Source organism: Polypterus senegalus, chromosome 1, assembly GCF_016835505.1.
Source record: "Polypterus senegalus isolate Bchr_013 chromosome 1, ASM1683550v1, whole genome shotgun sequence".
NCBI lineage: Eukaryota > Metazoa > Chordata > Cladistia > Polypteriformes > Polypteridae > Polypterus > Polypterus senegalus.
Window position 1 is genome coordinate 196,587,379 of NC_053154.1, and position 16,632 is coordinate 196,604,010.

Genomic DNA, 16,632 nt, shown 5'->3' on the forward strand with positions numbered 1-16,632 from the left:
CGCACCATTCAAACATGCCAGGAGTCTTTGTACTATACTGTATGCTCAACCCAAATGACTTCTTCCATCTAGCCCTAACATAGAGATCTGTTTTATTCATTTATTTAAAATCAGCGCTTCTGAGGGTTAGGAGCATCTCTACCATAAATGTAGCTTTTCAACTAAAATCCTGGGAAATGAGAACAAACTAGTAATCTGGTATAATTTCCTCTCTCCATTATCAACCCTGTTAATCCACTGCAAACTCAGTTGGTACTAGGGGCCTATTAAAGCAGGAAACCTGGACAGACAGAACCTCAGTTCATCCATCACAGGATATACTCACTCATCTACTAACACCGGGCAAAATTTAGAATCATCAACTCCGTTACACACAAATCTCCACAATGTAGGATTTAAAGCCCAAATGGACACAAAGAGAATGAGCAAACTCCATACAAACCATCACTTGGGCACAAAGATTCAAACAGCGGTCTCTGGAGCTGTGAGGCACCACTGCACCATAAAGGATCAAAATTATAAAGGAAATATACAAGTACTGTAATGTCTAAATAACATTTTGAAAAGTTTAAGATAGGTACTTACAAAAATTAAGCTGTCATCTTTACTTATTTCTTAAATTCTTTAATACATATTTGTCTTTCATTATAGGCAACTCCATTTTTAGAGTTTTGGGACATTCACTGTGCACTTTCTGTCCCTTTTGCAAGTAGTAAAGTAAACAAGAAAGTCTCCAGTTAGGTACCAACAATTAAAACAATGGCACTGATAAATACAAACACAATAAATGTATGAAATATTGTGATTTTTACCTTGTAAGAAAGGAGCTCACTGAACATGACTTACTGTATGTTTTTGCATTACTTCATCATAAGCATTAGAAAATTCTTACAGTCCAGTTGCCCAGCAGCTCAGGACATTCATTTACTGATACAGGCTAGCTTTCAAAATCTTCCAGGTTGTGCACTTATTTCTTTCTTTAATTTTTCTCTGAAAAGAAAGTGATGGCCACTATCTGTTTTGACTCAAACAGTCATTGTCTTTACCTTTACTAAGCCCTCATTCTTGCTTTGGATATGGTGTGGGAAGGCAACATTCTGTTCTCCATACTGATAGTGGAAAGCAGGACAACACAAGCCTTTACTGTTTTGTGGGCGGACAAGGAGAACCTATTAACTGAAATGAAGATTCATATCACCACTGTATGTGAGACGACCTCCTTGTGACAGCATAAGAAAGTCACATCTTACAGTTATCAGTGTTACTTACATGTGTACATCCACAGTGTATGTGTAATGAATGAGTTTTAATGTTTATGTAAGGTTTACATTCTTTATTGCGATGGTTTGGACTGCTGCAGCCGACCCTTGAGACAGGAAACTTTACAAAAGGATATCTGGTAAAGGAGTTGGCTTATTGTTTGTGTTTTGTTGGGGTTAAAGTCCGGATTATTTTCTTAACTAAACCTTCCTCCATTGGACTCATTCCCTTGGACGAGGCAATATGAATAGCTTTAAAATTTTCTAAAGAAATCTGACAGCAGCACAGGTGTAGTTCCTGGAAGACATGAGGATCGGAGGCACTGATGTCTGTGAACCCAATAATATTGTCCTGACATTGCAATGGTGAAGAGTTTCTCTTTGGATCTTTTGGGAACAAGGAAACTGTATAATCACAAAGCCAAGTCGGCGTTTAATCATCTTTAGAGCTTAGGTATAAAATGTGCCCTCAGTGTATTTAATGTGTCATTATATATACATAAATTGCAATGTATATGTGCACAGTTTATCTATGTAATATACCATACTTTTTTTTACTTTCTATTTTGTGGTTGGATTGGAAAGTTAAAAAGTGACCTTATACTACATGGGATGGCAGTCTGGGTTATCTCTGTGATATTATAAATTCTCCATGTTTTGATTGTAGTGACCTAGTTTTACTTTTTATGAGCCTTATTACAGAATGACAAATGTGAGGATTCATTTGTGTGAAATTAGTTTCTCACTACAAACATAATAGGAAGGCATTTTTCCTAGAATGTTTGACTTCTCTGTTGCTCAGTGCAATGCAGTTGTGTACAATCTACAGGTCTCATATTTAGTCTTTTCCTAAGTTCTCAACAATCATTAAAACAGCAATTGTCAGGACTTCAATTGTTTGGCTATAAACACAAACATTAAAGTATAAGGCATGATGGACCGTTGTTTTCCTTTTTCAAAAGGTAAATCTGTTGGCATTGTGACCACGACACGTGTTCAACATGCCTCTCCAGGAGCTGCCTATGCCCATATTGTCAACAGAGACTGGTACAGTGATGCAGACATGCCTGCCTCAGAACTGAATGCTGGCTGCAAGGACATTGCTTTCCAGCTCATCAATAACACCGACATTAATGTGAGTACCATGAGAGCTGCTACTGAAGAAAAACAGGACGGCCTGCTGTTTGAATGTTCACTTGACTAATATGAACTATAGGGGGTCAGCCAGATGCAGTGATGTTGTCTTCGTGTTAGCAGCCTATCTTTTGAGACCAACCATGAGGCTTTTAGTTTGTTAGTCAAGTGGGACTTTATTAGTTCAGTGACAGTTTGTTATATACTCTAGGTATTGAACAGAATATGAAAATTAAAATTAATGGCCTGCATTATCTGTTGTCTGCAGATCTGGCATACTGTACTCTATAAATAAAGAGCCTAAGGCATGATGGGGCTTTGGAGGGGTATAAAAGACATCAAATATAAATCCAATGTGGGGAGCAGGCCTAAAAGCTTTTGATTCTCTAGGCTTAATCGGTCCATCCTTAGTAATTTTATATGACACGCTCTACAGAGCACACCACCTCAATACACTTTACAAAGTATAAGTAGAATTAGGAAAAAAAAGACATTATTTTATACATGATTTGAGATAATCAGCTACTCGGTTATTACTGGTATCTTGCAGAAATTTGAATTTTCTTTAATGAAATCATAAGCAGTGAAAATTCATGTGAAACGGTAAACCTGAAAATAATAATGGAGCCATTTTTAGTAATCTGTCATTTACTCTCACATTAAGTTCATAAGAAGAATAATAAGCCTCTGGTGTGGACTTATGGCTTCATCAAGAGTCTTCTTAAGATGTTTTCCTGCTATACGCAATGAAATATCTGGCAAATGTTGCTTTTCTAATTAATTGGCTGTCCATAAAGTACATGGACCCGTATTGGTTTATGTAGCTGCTGTTTTAACTTCTTTTTAGTTCTTTGCTTTATTTGAAATAAGAAATTCTATCAAATCAATTTATCAAAATATTCAACCCTATCAGATCTAAGGCTTCTCCATATAAACAGTTGCTGTACTGTAAATGTTTTATTTTAATCAGAATTTATCATAAATCAAATGGGTACATATTATTTTGAAAGCTGAAATTATTGCTCAATCAGAGGACATAAAGCATTTTATGACAGTGTAATCTATCATTGTTTTACAGTCAAATACAAGTATCTGACCTGGGAGCAGAAAACACAAAAACACCAAGGCAGGGAGCTACAAAAATTGGGCATTGTCTTTTAAACAATCTAATAGAGCCTTACAGTACCTTTTCTAAGGTACTATTTTTTTCATTCTGCATGTTCTCATTGTTTTTACAGTGAAAATGTAAACAAAAAAAATGTCTTTGCATTTTTCTTCTCTCAGCATGCAGTTTTCTAGTGATAGTGAAATATTTATTGCCAGCATAAGTGGAAAGATGCATTTATACTGAAGAAGATGACTTTAAGCTCCTAATTATATGTGAAAAATCACTGTACAGGCAAATATATGAAGGAATGCCCAGACAGGTATTTTTAGGCTTAGATCAGGAGAGGTTAAACAAGATATTGACCTGTAGCCGCCGGAGCGTAAGGCGAAGACAGGCACGGGTAAAACGCATGTCAAAAGAAATCTCACAGTCCAGAAGTTTGTTTTAAAAATATTTAGTGAAAATTAAAAGCAAATAATCCACACAAGAATAAAAGAAAAATTTGGTACACACGTAGAATAAAAGGCAAAAAAAAGGGAAAAATGTATCTTCTATAATCTTAGCTTTTCTTGAGAAACTTTAGTTATTTCTGTACTTAAAAGTTCTTTACGTCTTTTATCTATACTTAAAGGTTCTTAATTTCTTCTTCTGTACATCTTAAGCGTACAGTATACTGTAGTACTTAAATAAGCAAGGTTTCTTTATGTGTTACTTCACACATTCTAAAGGCCATCAAGCACGGTCATGAGCACTAACACGGTTAAAAACCGTATGCCTCTATACCTTACACAAGGCAAGGCTGGTCACTAACTGAATTATAATGTTTACTCAAAGCTGTTAGAAATGGCAAGAATATACCAATACAATTCTACTTACATGGGTTATATGAACCTCCCATAGATATGCATTGTCATCTAGTAGAATATTCATGAATTTTACAGAACTAAGAAAATGGCGCTTGCTCTTTAACTAAACATCATTGGCCCATTGCACAGGCATCTTTGGAGAATAATGCTTAGTAAAATGTTAATCACCTGATTGTTTGCACACTGCTTTTTCATAATGCTTCTTATAAACACCACTATACAAAGATTATCTGTAATATGAATCATGATTGCTTGTCAAGACTTTGGCATTGTGATCATTATGAAAGTCAGTATGTAAAAACTGACTGTAAAATGATTCTTGATTCTTTGCACTATACTCCTTAATAATGCTCATGATGAAGGGCACTATGCATAACAAACCTCAACCTTAGTGTTTTTATCCACAGATTTTTGGAGCCTTTGTGTTTTTATTTTTTATGACATTTTAACATTATGAAAATCATTATTTTATATAATGCCTAACTGTCTTTTTGGTGTCCCAAAGACAACTGGGTAAGATAACTGGTAATTTTAAACTGGCTTTGAGAAGATGATGGTGTGTGAGTGTACTAGTGATGGACTGGCACCCCGTTTGGGGTTGTTTTATGCTTTGTATGCAGTGGTGCCAATATAGGCACCAACAATTGATGACCTCTAGTTGGAAAAAGTGGAAATGAAAGATGGATGGGTGCAACTTACTTGTTAGCACTGTCCATTATAAGGCTGCATTCCACTTAGTGAGTGCCTAAATTTAAATGTTTTTCTGTTCAGAGTCAAAAGTAAACCTAATTATTTTGAAAATCTTTTGTGGAATTGTCCACGTTGTTAAATATTCTTCACGTATGTTCATGAAGTATAAAAATATCTTTCTTTACATGCAAATTTTCTTAGCTTTCTTGTACATTACCTTTATTTTATGGTTTATTAATGTTTTCTTAAAGTGTATGGCCTCCAGTTAAACTTGTTTGCAAGTTTCTAAATAACAGCTGTTTCTTTTTACACTATAACTAGTTTAAACAAGAAAAAGTAACCCAGGTCTTCCAGTTGCCTGCTCACTAATACTCTTATCTCACAGATCTGGAAAACACCAAACATTCAAGTTGATCTGCGCTCCTAACAATAAAAGCTTTTGTGTAGAAACTCTTTCTTTACAAATCTTCTTTCTATTTTAAAATAGTTATAATACTTTCAAATAGAAACAGTGACAAGCTTTAGTTGAAGAGGAAATGCAGACAAAATAAAGACCAAGAGCAGGTTACAGAGGTGACGCTGAATGCTGACCAAGAAAAAGGATTTGAAAGCAAAGAGCTGGGCAAACTCAGAGGTGCTCCTGAACTTTCATTGTTGTACATTCATCTTTTTTTTTTTCTAGTTGTTCGTTTGTTAACAATTAATTTCCCATACACTTTAACCTTAAAAAAAACATAATGTTGATCGCTTTGCTCTCTCATTGATTACAATCACACTCTCTAGGTAGTTATTTCTCTCCTGTCCTTGCCTGCCTTGCCTTCTCCTCTTATGCCAGTTTCTTCATCAGGCTTTGTGCTCCTCTTAATGGCATCAGCCTGGCTGAAAAGTTTAACCGTTTATCTTCTGTTCCTGTTAATGTGCGCTAATAGTACTGTGCTTTGAAAATACCTTGTAGGTAATCCTGGGTGGAGGAAGGAAATACATGACACCAAATGGCACAAAGGATCCTGAATATGACAAAGATTCTTCTCAATCTGGAACCCGATTAGATGGCAGAAACCTCATAGAGGAGTGGCTGAAACAAAGACAAGTATGGGCCTCTTCATCACTGCCTAAACTTTCCAGCCATTTAGTGGCTGAGAAGTGCCAACAGGTTTTCTTCAAAAAAAGTTTTTATATTGTGTGCTGTGATAGTCATAATACAACTAATTGGTCATGTGCTTTAGTTTTGTCTTTCTGCTACAGAAAAAAAGGAAAACCATGCAATAGCAGCCTATGTAGGTTGAAAAGCTCATTCAGCCAAACTAGACGATCTATCTCATAAGCAATGCCAGATCCTTCAAATCCCCTTTCCTCTGACTCATCTTAGCATAATTATAGAAGGGCAGATTTAAAAACCATCCATTCATTTTCTGAACCTGCTTCTTCCTTTACTGGTACATAAGAGACTTCTGCCTATCCTGGCAGTGTTATACACAACAGGTACCAACCCTAGATGGGGTATAATTATAAACACCCATACACACACATATCTATCCATCATCCATCCTGCCTCATCCAACTCAGGGCCATGTGGGCCATAGCTAGCGTTGAGTGGAAGGCATAAAAAGCAGCCCTCAATGGAATATCATTCTATTTGTAGGCATTTTCATCTGCGCACACATATTCACAAATAAAGGAGCATGTTAGTTATGTCAATTATTCCTGTGTCAGAGGAAATGGAAAACTGGAGTACCCACAGCTACACCAGTAGAGAGACAGAGAAAAATTTGCCATTGGCACACAGCAAAGATGCCAAGATTCAAATTAAGGTCCCTATAGATGTGAAACAGAACTGCTATTAAATGTATCACCACGCTGCTCAGATTTACAAGTTAATAACTTGAGGGGATGTCATTAAAAGAACCTGCTAATAATCAGTTGGTCTTTTTTTTTTAGGGTGCAAAATATGTTTGGAATAAAAGTGATTTTGACAAAGTGGACGTTAAAACAACAGACTATTTGATGGGTAAGGAGGACAAAAGCTTAATCATCTTATAAGATAATGACTTTGAAATATAGTGCAATTCTTGGTAACCACATAATCCCAGTTCACATGGTATGGCGAGGATGATATTCATTTGTTTATTAAATATCATATCGCAGGTCATTCAGAAATGATTTGGCATTTCTATATGGTACACATTATCTGCATTCGAAATCCTGAGCACAGTCCTGCTGGTCAGTTTCATGTACATAACTCTGGTTAGGAAACAGCTTTAGAATTGAAATGGTTTCTGAAAGCATCAGTGTCACTAGGCACATGGAACTTTCCCATACTGCACAAAGAACAGCAGATCATGAATATGGAGGGCTTTGTTGGTAGCCTACTCATTGTATTAGCTTTATTTTTCAGGTAGTCAAGTATATTGCTCTGGGCACTCAGCGCTTTTTGCTGCTTAACACTGTTCCAATGATACAAAAAAAATGTTTATTTATAAATACCTGTGCACACAAAAGTTTTCAAAATGCAGTAAATTCAGAGGGGCAAGCAGACAGGCCCCAGTCTAGACTGACTAAATCCCTGAGCTAACCATTTACCTATGTACACTTGTGTCTTATAAAATAACTACAAAATTAGATTCAAATCCAAATAGCAGCAATAAAATCTATGAAATGTTTGTTAAGTTGTTTTGATAAAATGCATTTGAATTTCTTCTAACAAGGACATTTATTTTGCTTCAATTCTGTTTTTCCTTCTAAGGACTATTTGAGCCCGGAGATATGAAATATGAGCTTGATCGGGACAATACCACAGACCCCTCACTTATTGAAATGACTGAAAAGGCAATCAGAATCCTGAGCAAGAACCCCAAAGGATTCTACCTGTTTGTGGAAGATAAGTCATATGCTTCAGGCTGTACAAGAGTTCAAGTCATATTTATGCTGGCTATGGATCAGCACGGATACAGTGCCAGATTATGAAAGATCATCAGTGTAGGAGACTAGAGAGACTCAATGAGGTTACAAAAACAGACAAAGCCATAAACAATATTAGCTAGAAGGAGCTGCCATCTCTGGGGGTTGTGCTATCAGGGATGAAACTATGAGACCTACTGAGTGAGTAAAAGAGACACGGTGTTGTGACATGATGGTCAAAACCACCTTTTCAGTGCATCTGCCCAATCATACAATCCTTATAAACTCCAGAGGAATGGCTGACTGCAGCCAAAGTGCAGAAGAGTCCGCTCAGTTACCCATTTACTATGATCACTTAAGATGGTGCACAAGCCAGGAAAGCCAAGCCAACTCAAATTAACTGAAGTGCTAAATGATTTTTTTAAACAGCAACTGCAGTGGTGACAGTAGAATCTGATGTTAAACAAAACGACGTCACAGTTAACAGACTTCTCTTTGTTTTTATTTCCTGTTGCCATTAATCAAACTGTTTCACACTTTATTTTATAAGGATGCCAGCTTTCAGTTACATGTGGAGTGGAATTAACATTAGCTAACAAGCAGTGAACAAAAGTTTAGTTAGGCCTAAAATAAAAGTTTGTACACTTTCTTCATTTTTTGTAAAGGTAAGTGCAGCATCCATTAAACAGTGGAGTGCAGACAGTGAGAGGCAGGAGGACAAAGCAGCTGCAGAAGTATCAGAGAGAGGCAGGGCCACAGTGAGCCATGTGCACTGACTACGTTTTTATGTCCGTCAGTATACAGCACTACTCTACTAACAAGCCAATTGGAAATGTCAGGTTTACATGCACTGAAGGGGGGGTTGCAAGAATGGGTGGTATCTGGCAGATTGTGATGAGCCTTTCGGGAAAAAGTCAAGGGCCAGGTTTTCATCCCTGCTGTAATGTAACCTGAAAGCCCAAAAAACATTGTTGCCTACAAAATAACATAGCGATGGCACACAACGTAACTGGGCCAATAAATCGTTTCTTACCTTCTTGGACTTAACCTTGCGTTGTTGGCTAAAGTTTCATTTCTTGGCTCTCAAACAGCTGACACTTTTCTCATGTGGTGCAGCCCCTCATCCTCTTACATAATCTAGTTCCCCACCCTAACTAATTACAGGGGGTCCTCAGGTTACAACACAGTTCCGTTCCTACAACAGTGATTTAACCCAAATTTTGGTGAAAACAAACCCTAGCCTAAGTCACTTACCCGTCCTAACACATTTGCAAACTCATAATTTAAAACACAAAAACACAACTAAGCCACAGAAAAAGGAAAAGGACATAAATATACTGTACTGTAGTAACAGAAAAAATGACAAAAAATGAGTGTAAAAAAAATTCCTTACCTTTACTCCTTCTGATCTCTTTCTGATTTCACTTCCATCGTGATGGCGTTCCTCTTTTTCGAAGCACTACCTTCTGAAGACTCGTCGTTTAGGAGCCATGATAAGGGCCACAAAGTTGCCAAACAAAGCCACACAAACGGAACACTTCCTCCGCGTGCAACAAAACTAGTTCGCCCACAAGTACGACGCTAATGGCATAAGCCAAAACAGTCATGTCTCGATTTTTTAAAAGTTTTTATGGGAGTGAGCGTTGTAAACTCAAAACGTTGGAACCCAAGGACTCCCTGTATTCTTCACTAATTTTGAACTCCGTTTTAAAAATAGTCTAGTGTTAAGTGACACATCATTCCTTTCTTCTTTTAAGCTGGCATGACAAACTCCCACTATTTGAAGATGCCATGTAGTCTCCACAACAAACAAAAGTCTACATTCATGAGAAATACTTTGGTATGAGGTGTAGCTGATAAGCAGTTAAATAAAAGCAAGCCTGTTAAGATTAAAAAAAATAATAATTTTCCTCCACCATGGATGAGCCTTGCATTTTTATCCCATCCTCCTGGCTCACCTTTAACAAGTACATGGAACTTTATAAAGTACTGTACTCTGCCTGGACTGTTACATCATATGCTAGTCAGGTAGTCATAGTTAAATAACACATGCTGGTACCAATGGATACATGAAAAAACTGAGCAAGACAATGTGGTCTTGGATTTAATTCAACATTGATCATTTGTTAATTGCCTCTTTAAGGGGGAGAATCGACCATGGGCATCATGATGGCAAAGCCAAATATGCCTTGACTGAGGCTGTGATTTTTGACCGAACAATTCAGAGAAGCTCTGAGCTGATAAGTGATCTGGACACTCTGTCTGTGGTTACTGCTGACCATTCACACGTCTTTACTTTTGGAGGGTACACATTACGTGGAAATTCAATCTTTGGTAAGAAATTTGACTTTCTGCTTGTTCCTATAAAAATTAAAATGGAGAAAGTTAAACATAGCACTTGTACTCGGGCAGCATTGTACTATAGTAGACATTATTAGTGTACTCATTATTATATTTCTTAGGAAATTATTATTAAATTTAAATCATTCAATTGTATTAGGTCCCTTTTTTCCCCCCACAGAGGTTTGATGTCTATACAGTGTTTTCAAGTATAAGGAATCCATATTTGACATCAGTTTTGAGATTCAGTGCTTATTTGAAGTTATGGAAATTATTTTGTGTCACTTATAATGCCATTTTGTTGTTAGGATACAGCTCCCAGTTGCCAGGGGCATAGTCTTCTAAGCTCATGATTTCTGATGTCACTGATATGACAGGTTAAAAGGTCAGCAGTGGCAGATTACAGATTGCAGGACTCTGCTGGAAATTTTTTTCTGAAAGTTTAGCATTATTACCTTGATGACAAGTATTTTGACTACCCAGTTTTTGACTCTAGCATTACTCTCATACATCTCTTCTTCTAGTTCTTCTCCTTTAATTTTGCTTGCGATTCTTCTCTAGCATAACAGCAGGTAATCATACTTTCTCCCAGCTCCAGCAACCTGAGCTTAATTTCCATCCTGAGTGCAATTTATCCACTATCATTCCTAGGTTACATCCTGTATTGTAGGTACTTCTGTGTCTGGAGCTTCCTTCATTTTTATATTTTTGCGTTAGCTACCTTTCATTTTATTATTTATTCTCTTGTTTCTGTTTAATCCTGACTAACATTCCCTTCTTATACAGCCCGGCACTTTTTTACTAGACCTTTTTAGCATTGTTTGAGCGCAGCACTCTTTATTGACGTTAATTATCTTACAGTTGCACTTCTTTGACTCTTCTAAGGTTTTGCACCTGAAAATGCTAGTGACAAGAAGCCTTATACTTCAATTCTATATGGAAATGGCCCGGGATATGCAGTGGAAAATGGAAACCGGCCACTGGTGAACATCAGTACAGCAGGTAGGCTGACATCTGAATCACAGCTATCTAGTCCAAGATTGTTGAGTAAAATAATTGTGCCTAGCAAACTTTAGGCTTACTCCAAATGTGGCCATGCAGGCTGGAAATGATAACATGGCAAGTGCAAACCACGTGAACACCTCACTGTATAACACTCTCAGTATTCTTTAAATACAGCAGCTCATTACAAGTCCATTGAGTATATGACAAATGGTTTGAAATTTCAGTACAATTTATTGAGGTAAGTACAGAAGGCTAACATTTATTCACTAAAATTTCAACTAAATGTCTGACCTTGTCATAGCAACCAAATTTCATAGAAGAAATTGTCAAAGACTAAAATGCACTGAGACTGGTGAGACAGAATTACTAGAGAGGCTCAGAACTCTGTGGACTGTGGAGGACAGGCATGAGTGCTCTCTAAACACAAAGATGACCCATCCATTTTTCTTAACCTGTTCATACGGAACAATGTGCAAATCTTTAACCCATGCACAGGGTGCCAGTCCATCGCAAAGCAAACACTCACACTGGGGCCAACTTACCCACACCATTTCACCTAATCTGTAAATGTTTGGATGATAGGAGGAAATCCACACAGACATGGGGAGAACATGCAAGCTCCATGCAGGGAGCACCTAAACCCCAGTATCTTGAGTTGTGAGGCAGCAGCACTACCACTGTACCACCATTCTGCTCCCCAAAATTACCCATAGAGGGCAAAAGTATAAAATGTATGAGGAATTTATTGGAGGGAAGATTAAAGACAAGAGAATGAACAGAAAGGACAACATAAAACCATAAATGATCCACAGGGTCTACCTGTACATTTAAATGCTCCAGCATTAGGCAGTTCTCACAATGCCCAGTAAGCACAATCCCCTCATTTTCCACTACACTCCTCTCCACATTCTGGCCTCTTATCATCTCCAACCAGTTGAGCTTGCATCAAAGACTTACTCCTCTCCACATTCTGGCCTCTTATCATCTCCAACCAGTTGAGCTTGCATCAAAGACTTAGTTCCTACCTCCAAGCTCAACAATCTACTGGGTGAATGGGACTTTAAGCACAAACAATGGAAAAACCCTGAAAATGGCTTCCAGGGACCTAGCAAGGTAAAAGGTCAATGGCTGTACTTGAACAGGTTACTCTGTCTACCCACTGGTGCTCCTGCACCCTCTATGCCATAGACAGGAGTCTACAAAGGTGGTTGACCCCAACAACTCAGTTGAGTTCAGACATTGCAGTGGAACTTTGAACTCCCTGTTGCATCCTGGTATACTGACAGCAGTTCATTCTGCCAGTGCCGATTTAAATTCAAGGCTAGTGCAGCCCAGCATTGGTCCCTTAATAACACCTGCTTGCCTAACACAGGGTTGGTTCTGGCCATACTATCACCGGGATGTTGTTATTTTGAAGTACATGCCTGATGCCTCTATACAGAGTGACACACAAGTTTTAGCATACAGTCCAATGGTTTAAACAGATTTTTACAATTAAAATAACAGATTTTAGGGTTAAGTGACTTGCTCAGCGAGTTGGAAGGGAATGACTGAACCTGGCAGCCTTGGGGTTTAAAGTCCACTGTCTTATCTTCTGCAATTCACTTGCGTTTAACTTTATAATAATCTGTTTCATAATGAAATTGTGCACTATGGTCTACTACAGCCTTTTTGTTTCTTTCAGAGAATAAAGACTACACACAACAAGCTGCGGTTCCTTTAGATTCAGAAACTCATGGAGGAGAAGATGTGGCTATTTTTGCCAAAGGGCCTATGGCTCACCTTTTCCACGGTGTCCAGGAGCAGAGCTATATACCTCATGTCATGGCTTATGCTGCTTGCATCGATCCTTACACTGACTGTCAGCTTGATTCTGCTGGAGGTGCCTCAACAATTGGGCCCAGCTACTTCAACCTCTCTGTGCTGTCCATGTTGCTTATTCTTGTAAATGTCTAAATGGATTACTCAAGGCTACTTTGGAGTGTCTACAACAAACTGTTAATACTGTATACAATACTGTAAACAACAACTGAAAACTGCTGTATTCATTCAAAAATGGCTGAACAAATTTAACTGGTGCAACTGATACTGCCCTACTATACCTGCAGCCATATTACCCTTTTATGTTCTCCATTTGCCTATTCCAGTTTCCTCAAAACCTCATTTCTACTTCAAAGAATGCAAAAGCTGCCCCACCTGCAACCTTCCATTTTAGCAAATTTCATTAGAAACTGTTTGGAAATATTTCTTTTGTATGTTTATCTTCTAGTGATGCATACAACTAAATGTTCACTCTTCGTGCATTTTTATTTCTCCACATATGCAAATACAGAGAATTAGACTGTCTCTTAAATGCTTTTCTTAATTACCTGCAAAGAATGGATCTACTTCTCCATAAACTGACAGATAGAGATGTACAGTTTAGTGTAAACCTGGTATCACCTTCTGGTGTGGAGTTGGTAGATCTTCTGCATTGGCTTTCTCCAGATGGTCCAGTTTGATCCCACACTCCAAAGGTTCCCAAAGATTCCCAAGTCTAAGTGTGTACTGTGACGACCCTGCATGTCATTTACACTTTGTTGCCTTCTTCAGATGGACTAGCTTGCTACAACCCTGTCATTGATAGCACCAAATAGATAGAACTCAGTGGCATGCTGCACATGCAGAGTGAGCATCAGGATATCAGCAAAACTCAATGCATTTTTTTCCTCTTATTTTCCTTAACACATCTAATTCTTATTTATTGTTAATCAAAGAATTTTCATTCCTCAGTGGTAAAGTCTCAGAGATAGTATATAATCTGGATCATCACTTTTGCCAGCACTTCTGTCCTCCAAGTGTCTGCATGGTTGGTTTGATAGCCTGAAAGCTTTAAGAAGTCAGCTTTCTATTATCTGTTCAAGTGAGGCAGCACTTTGTAAACTGGGAGAACAGTTAATAATTCATGATCATAAAGCAAAACCTGCATTATAAATGTAAATTTTGCCCCAGTTTTACAATAAAAGGAGTGGTGCTACTAAAAACATTCTGCTGTTTAATTTCTATTTTCTACACAGTTTATATCCTCACAGTTCCTCAATGGCACTTCAGTGCATAAATGAAGAGGATTCCCTCCCACTGTCCAATGTGTAACCAAAATGAAAACAGTTTAAACTTAAATGTCTGAACAGCATTCCAGTCTTACCATCTGAGCAATTGCCACACCATTCTGTGACTACAACATTAGAACATTTTTTACAGGAATTAGCCATTCACCCCTACTAAATTTGCCAATCCTATCCACCTAATATTCCAAAAGAACACCAAGGTGAAATTTGAAGGTCCCTAAAGTTCTGCTCTGTACCACACTACTTGATACTTTATTGCTTGTGTGTATGGTTCTGTGAGTGAAGAAAAACTTTAATGATTGTATGAAATTTTCTTTTTTAAAGGTACAGCTCTACTAATTCTCTTCATAGTTCTAAACATTTCAATCACGTCACCTCATATTTTTTGTCTTCATAGACTGAAAGGCTCAATTCCTTCAGTTTAACTCAGAGCTCATGTATCTCAGTTCTGGAATAGGCCTAGTCACTCGTTTTTCAGTTTTTCTGTACCATTGCTATGTCCTTATTATAATATGGAGACCAAAACTGTACATAGTATACTCCAATGAAGCTTTACAAGTATGTTATAAGGTTTAAGCATAACATTCATTGACTTGCACTACACACATTGTGCTAAATGACCTCTCTTCCTGTTAAATGTGGCCTTCTTGATTGCATATATTGTGGGACTGGACCCGGACACAGACAGGCAGACATCGTTTTCTCACCAAACACACGTTGATTATATACAATATTTACAGAGAGTCAATAGTGCACAACCCAGTACCTCCAGCACCGATCCCCCAAAGTCCAGGCCTCACAGTCACTGATGCCTTCCTTCTGGCCGCCTCCACTCCTCTCTCCGTCCACGTCCACCCGACTCTTGCAGATGAATGAAGGGAGGCAGCCCCTTATATAGCAACCCGGATGGGCTCCAGCTGCTTCCCAGCAATCTTCTGCCGACACACCCCCGTGTGGCGGAAGTGATGGCTGCGCACCCAGAAGCCCCCCGAGTGTCCCTGCTCCTCTTCCCCCCAGCACTTCCGGGTGTGGCGGAAGTGCTGAGGTCCAGGGTTCTTCAGGCACCAGAGCGCCGCCTGGCGGTAGCCATGGGCCCCTACAGGGTTGGGCTTCCAAGCCCTCTACCCGTGGCCTCCAACACAACCAGGGCGGTCGCCCCCTCGTGGTCTGGAGGAGGCACAAGCCCTCCTCCGGTCCTCCTGGGCGTCCCAGCTGGAATCCACCCCCAGCTGCTTGCCACATATATATATATATATATATATATATATATATATATATATATACTGTCTGGATTTAGATATTGACAGGTTCACTATGACACCTAGGTCCTACTCCTAAGGGGTACCTTCAAGTTTCAAATACCCCAATGTTTTTTTCAAATCTAACATTTTTGGTTCATATGTGCATTACTCCTGTGGTGGGTTGGCACCCTGCCCGGGATTGGTTCCTGCCTTGTGCCCTGTGTTGGCTGGGATTGGCTCCAGCTGACCCCCGTGACCCTGTGTTTGGATTCAGCGGGCTGGAAAATGGATGGATGGATGGATGGATGTGCATTACTTCACATTTATTCTGCCTAAATTTCACGTGCCACAAATGTTGCCAAGCCTGAATACTACCCAGGCCCATTTGTGTGAGATGCTAATATAAAAGTAATCAAATGGAACTGACCCAATAAAATATCCTATTGTAACTTTTCACCTATTCGGTACAGTTAGTATTTCAAATGTATGGCAAGATATTTGCAGTTATTCGAGCAATTAGCCTAACAAGTTTAATGTAACATATGACTATACAAGTCATAGCAAAAAGACTACAACAGTAAAAAAGGAGAATCTAGTCAGCAAGTAAATCTTCTATAGGCCATAGTCTATACTGCTGTGAAAGTAATAAAATAATCTGAGGGAAAAGAAAAGAAAAACTTAACTAGAGATACAATTCATTATCATAATTGCCCAAGTGTGTGGTTGCAGTATGAAAGTAAAAAGTGCAATTTATTATGCAATAAATACTTCAAGAAATAGATAAAAACAGTTCAAAAAGTGCAAAAAAAAATTTTCTGGCCAATTCACCTACAAACACATTAATTCCCAGCATGCTTTCTCTGTTATGTATTCATTTTTTTTTGCTGTACCTCTCACTAAAGCTCACTAAAGCTCAGAGTGTCTGTTTCTGTTACAAAGGAATTCCAACCCATCTTGTTCAGCAAAACACGCTTACATCCATAA

General features: G+C 38.4%; 1 protein-coding gene across 1 annotated transcript in view; it reads left to right on the top strand.

Moving 5' to 3' along the window:
• LOC120537410 (intestinal-type alkaline phosphatase-like) overlaps positions 1 to 14,325 on the top strand; it is a 36,215-nt gene extending 21,890 nt beyond the window's left edge. The window contains exons 5-11 of the mRNA XM_039766333.1: positions 2,222 to 2,394; positions 6,013 to 6,147; positions 6,996 to 7,065; positions 7,801 to 7,935; positions 10,098 to 10,289; positions 11,181 to 11,297; positions 12,985 to 14,325. Coding sequence (XP_039622267.1) covers positions 2,222 to 2,394; positions 6,013 to 6,147; positions 6,996 to 7,065; positions 7,801 to 7,935; positions 10,098 to 10,289; positions 11,181 to 11,297; positions 12,985 to 13,256 — 1,094 coding nt within the window. The 3' untranslated portion in view covers positions 13,257 to 14,325. The remainder of the gene's footprint in view (positions 1 to 2,221; positions 2,395 to 6,012; positions 6,148 to 6,995; positions 7,066 to 7,800; positions 7,936 to 10,097; positions 10,290 to 11,180; positions 11,298 to 12,984) is intronic.
• The last annotated feature ends 2,307 nt before the right edge of the window (positions 14,326 to 16,632 follow it).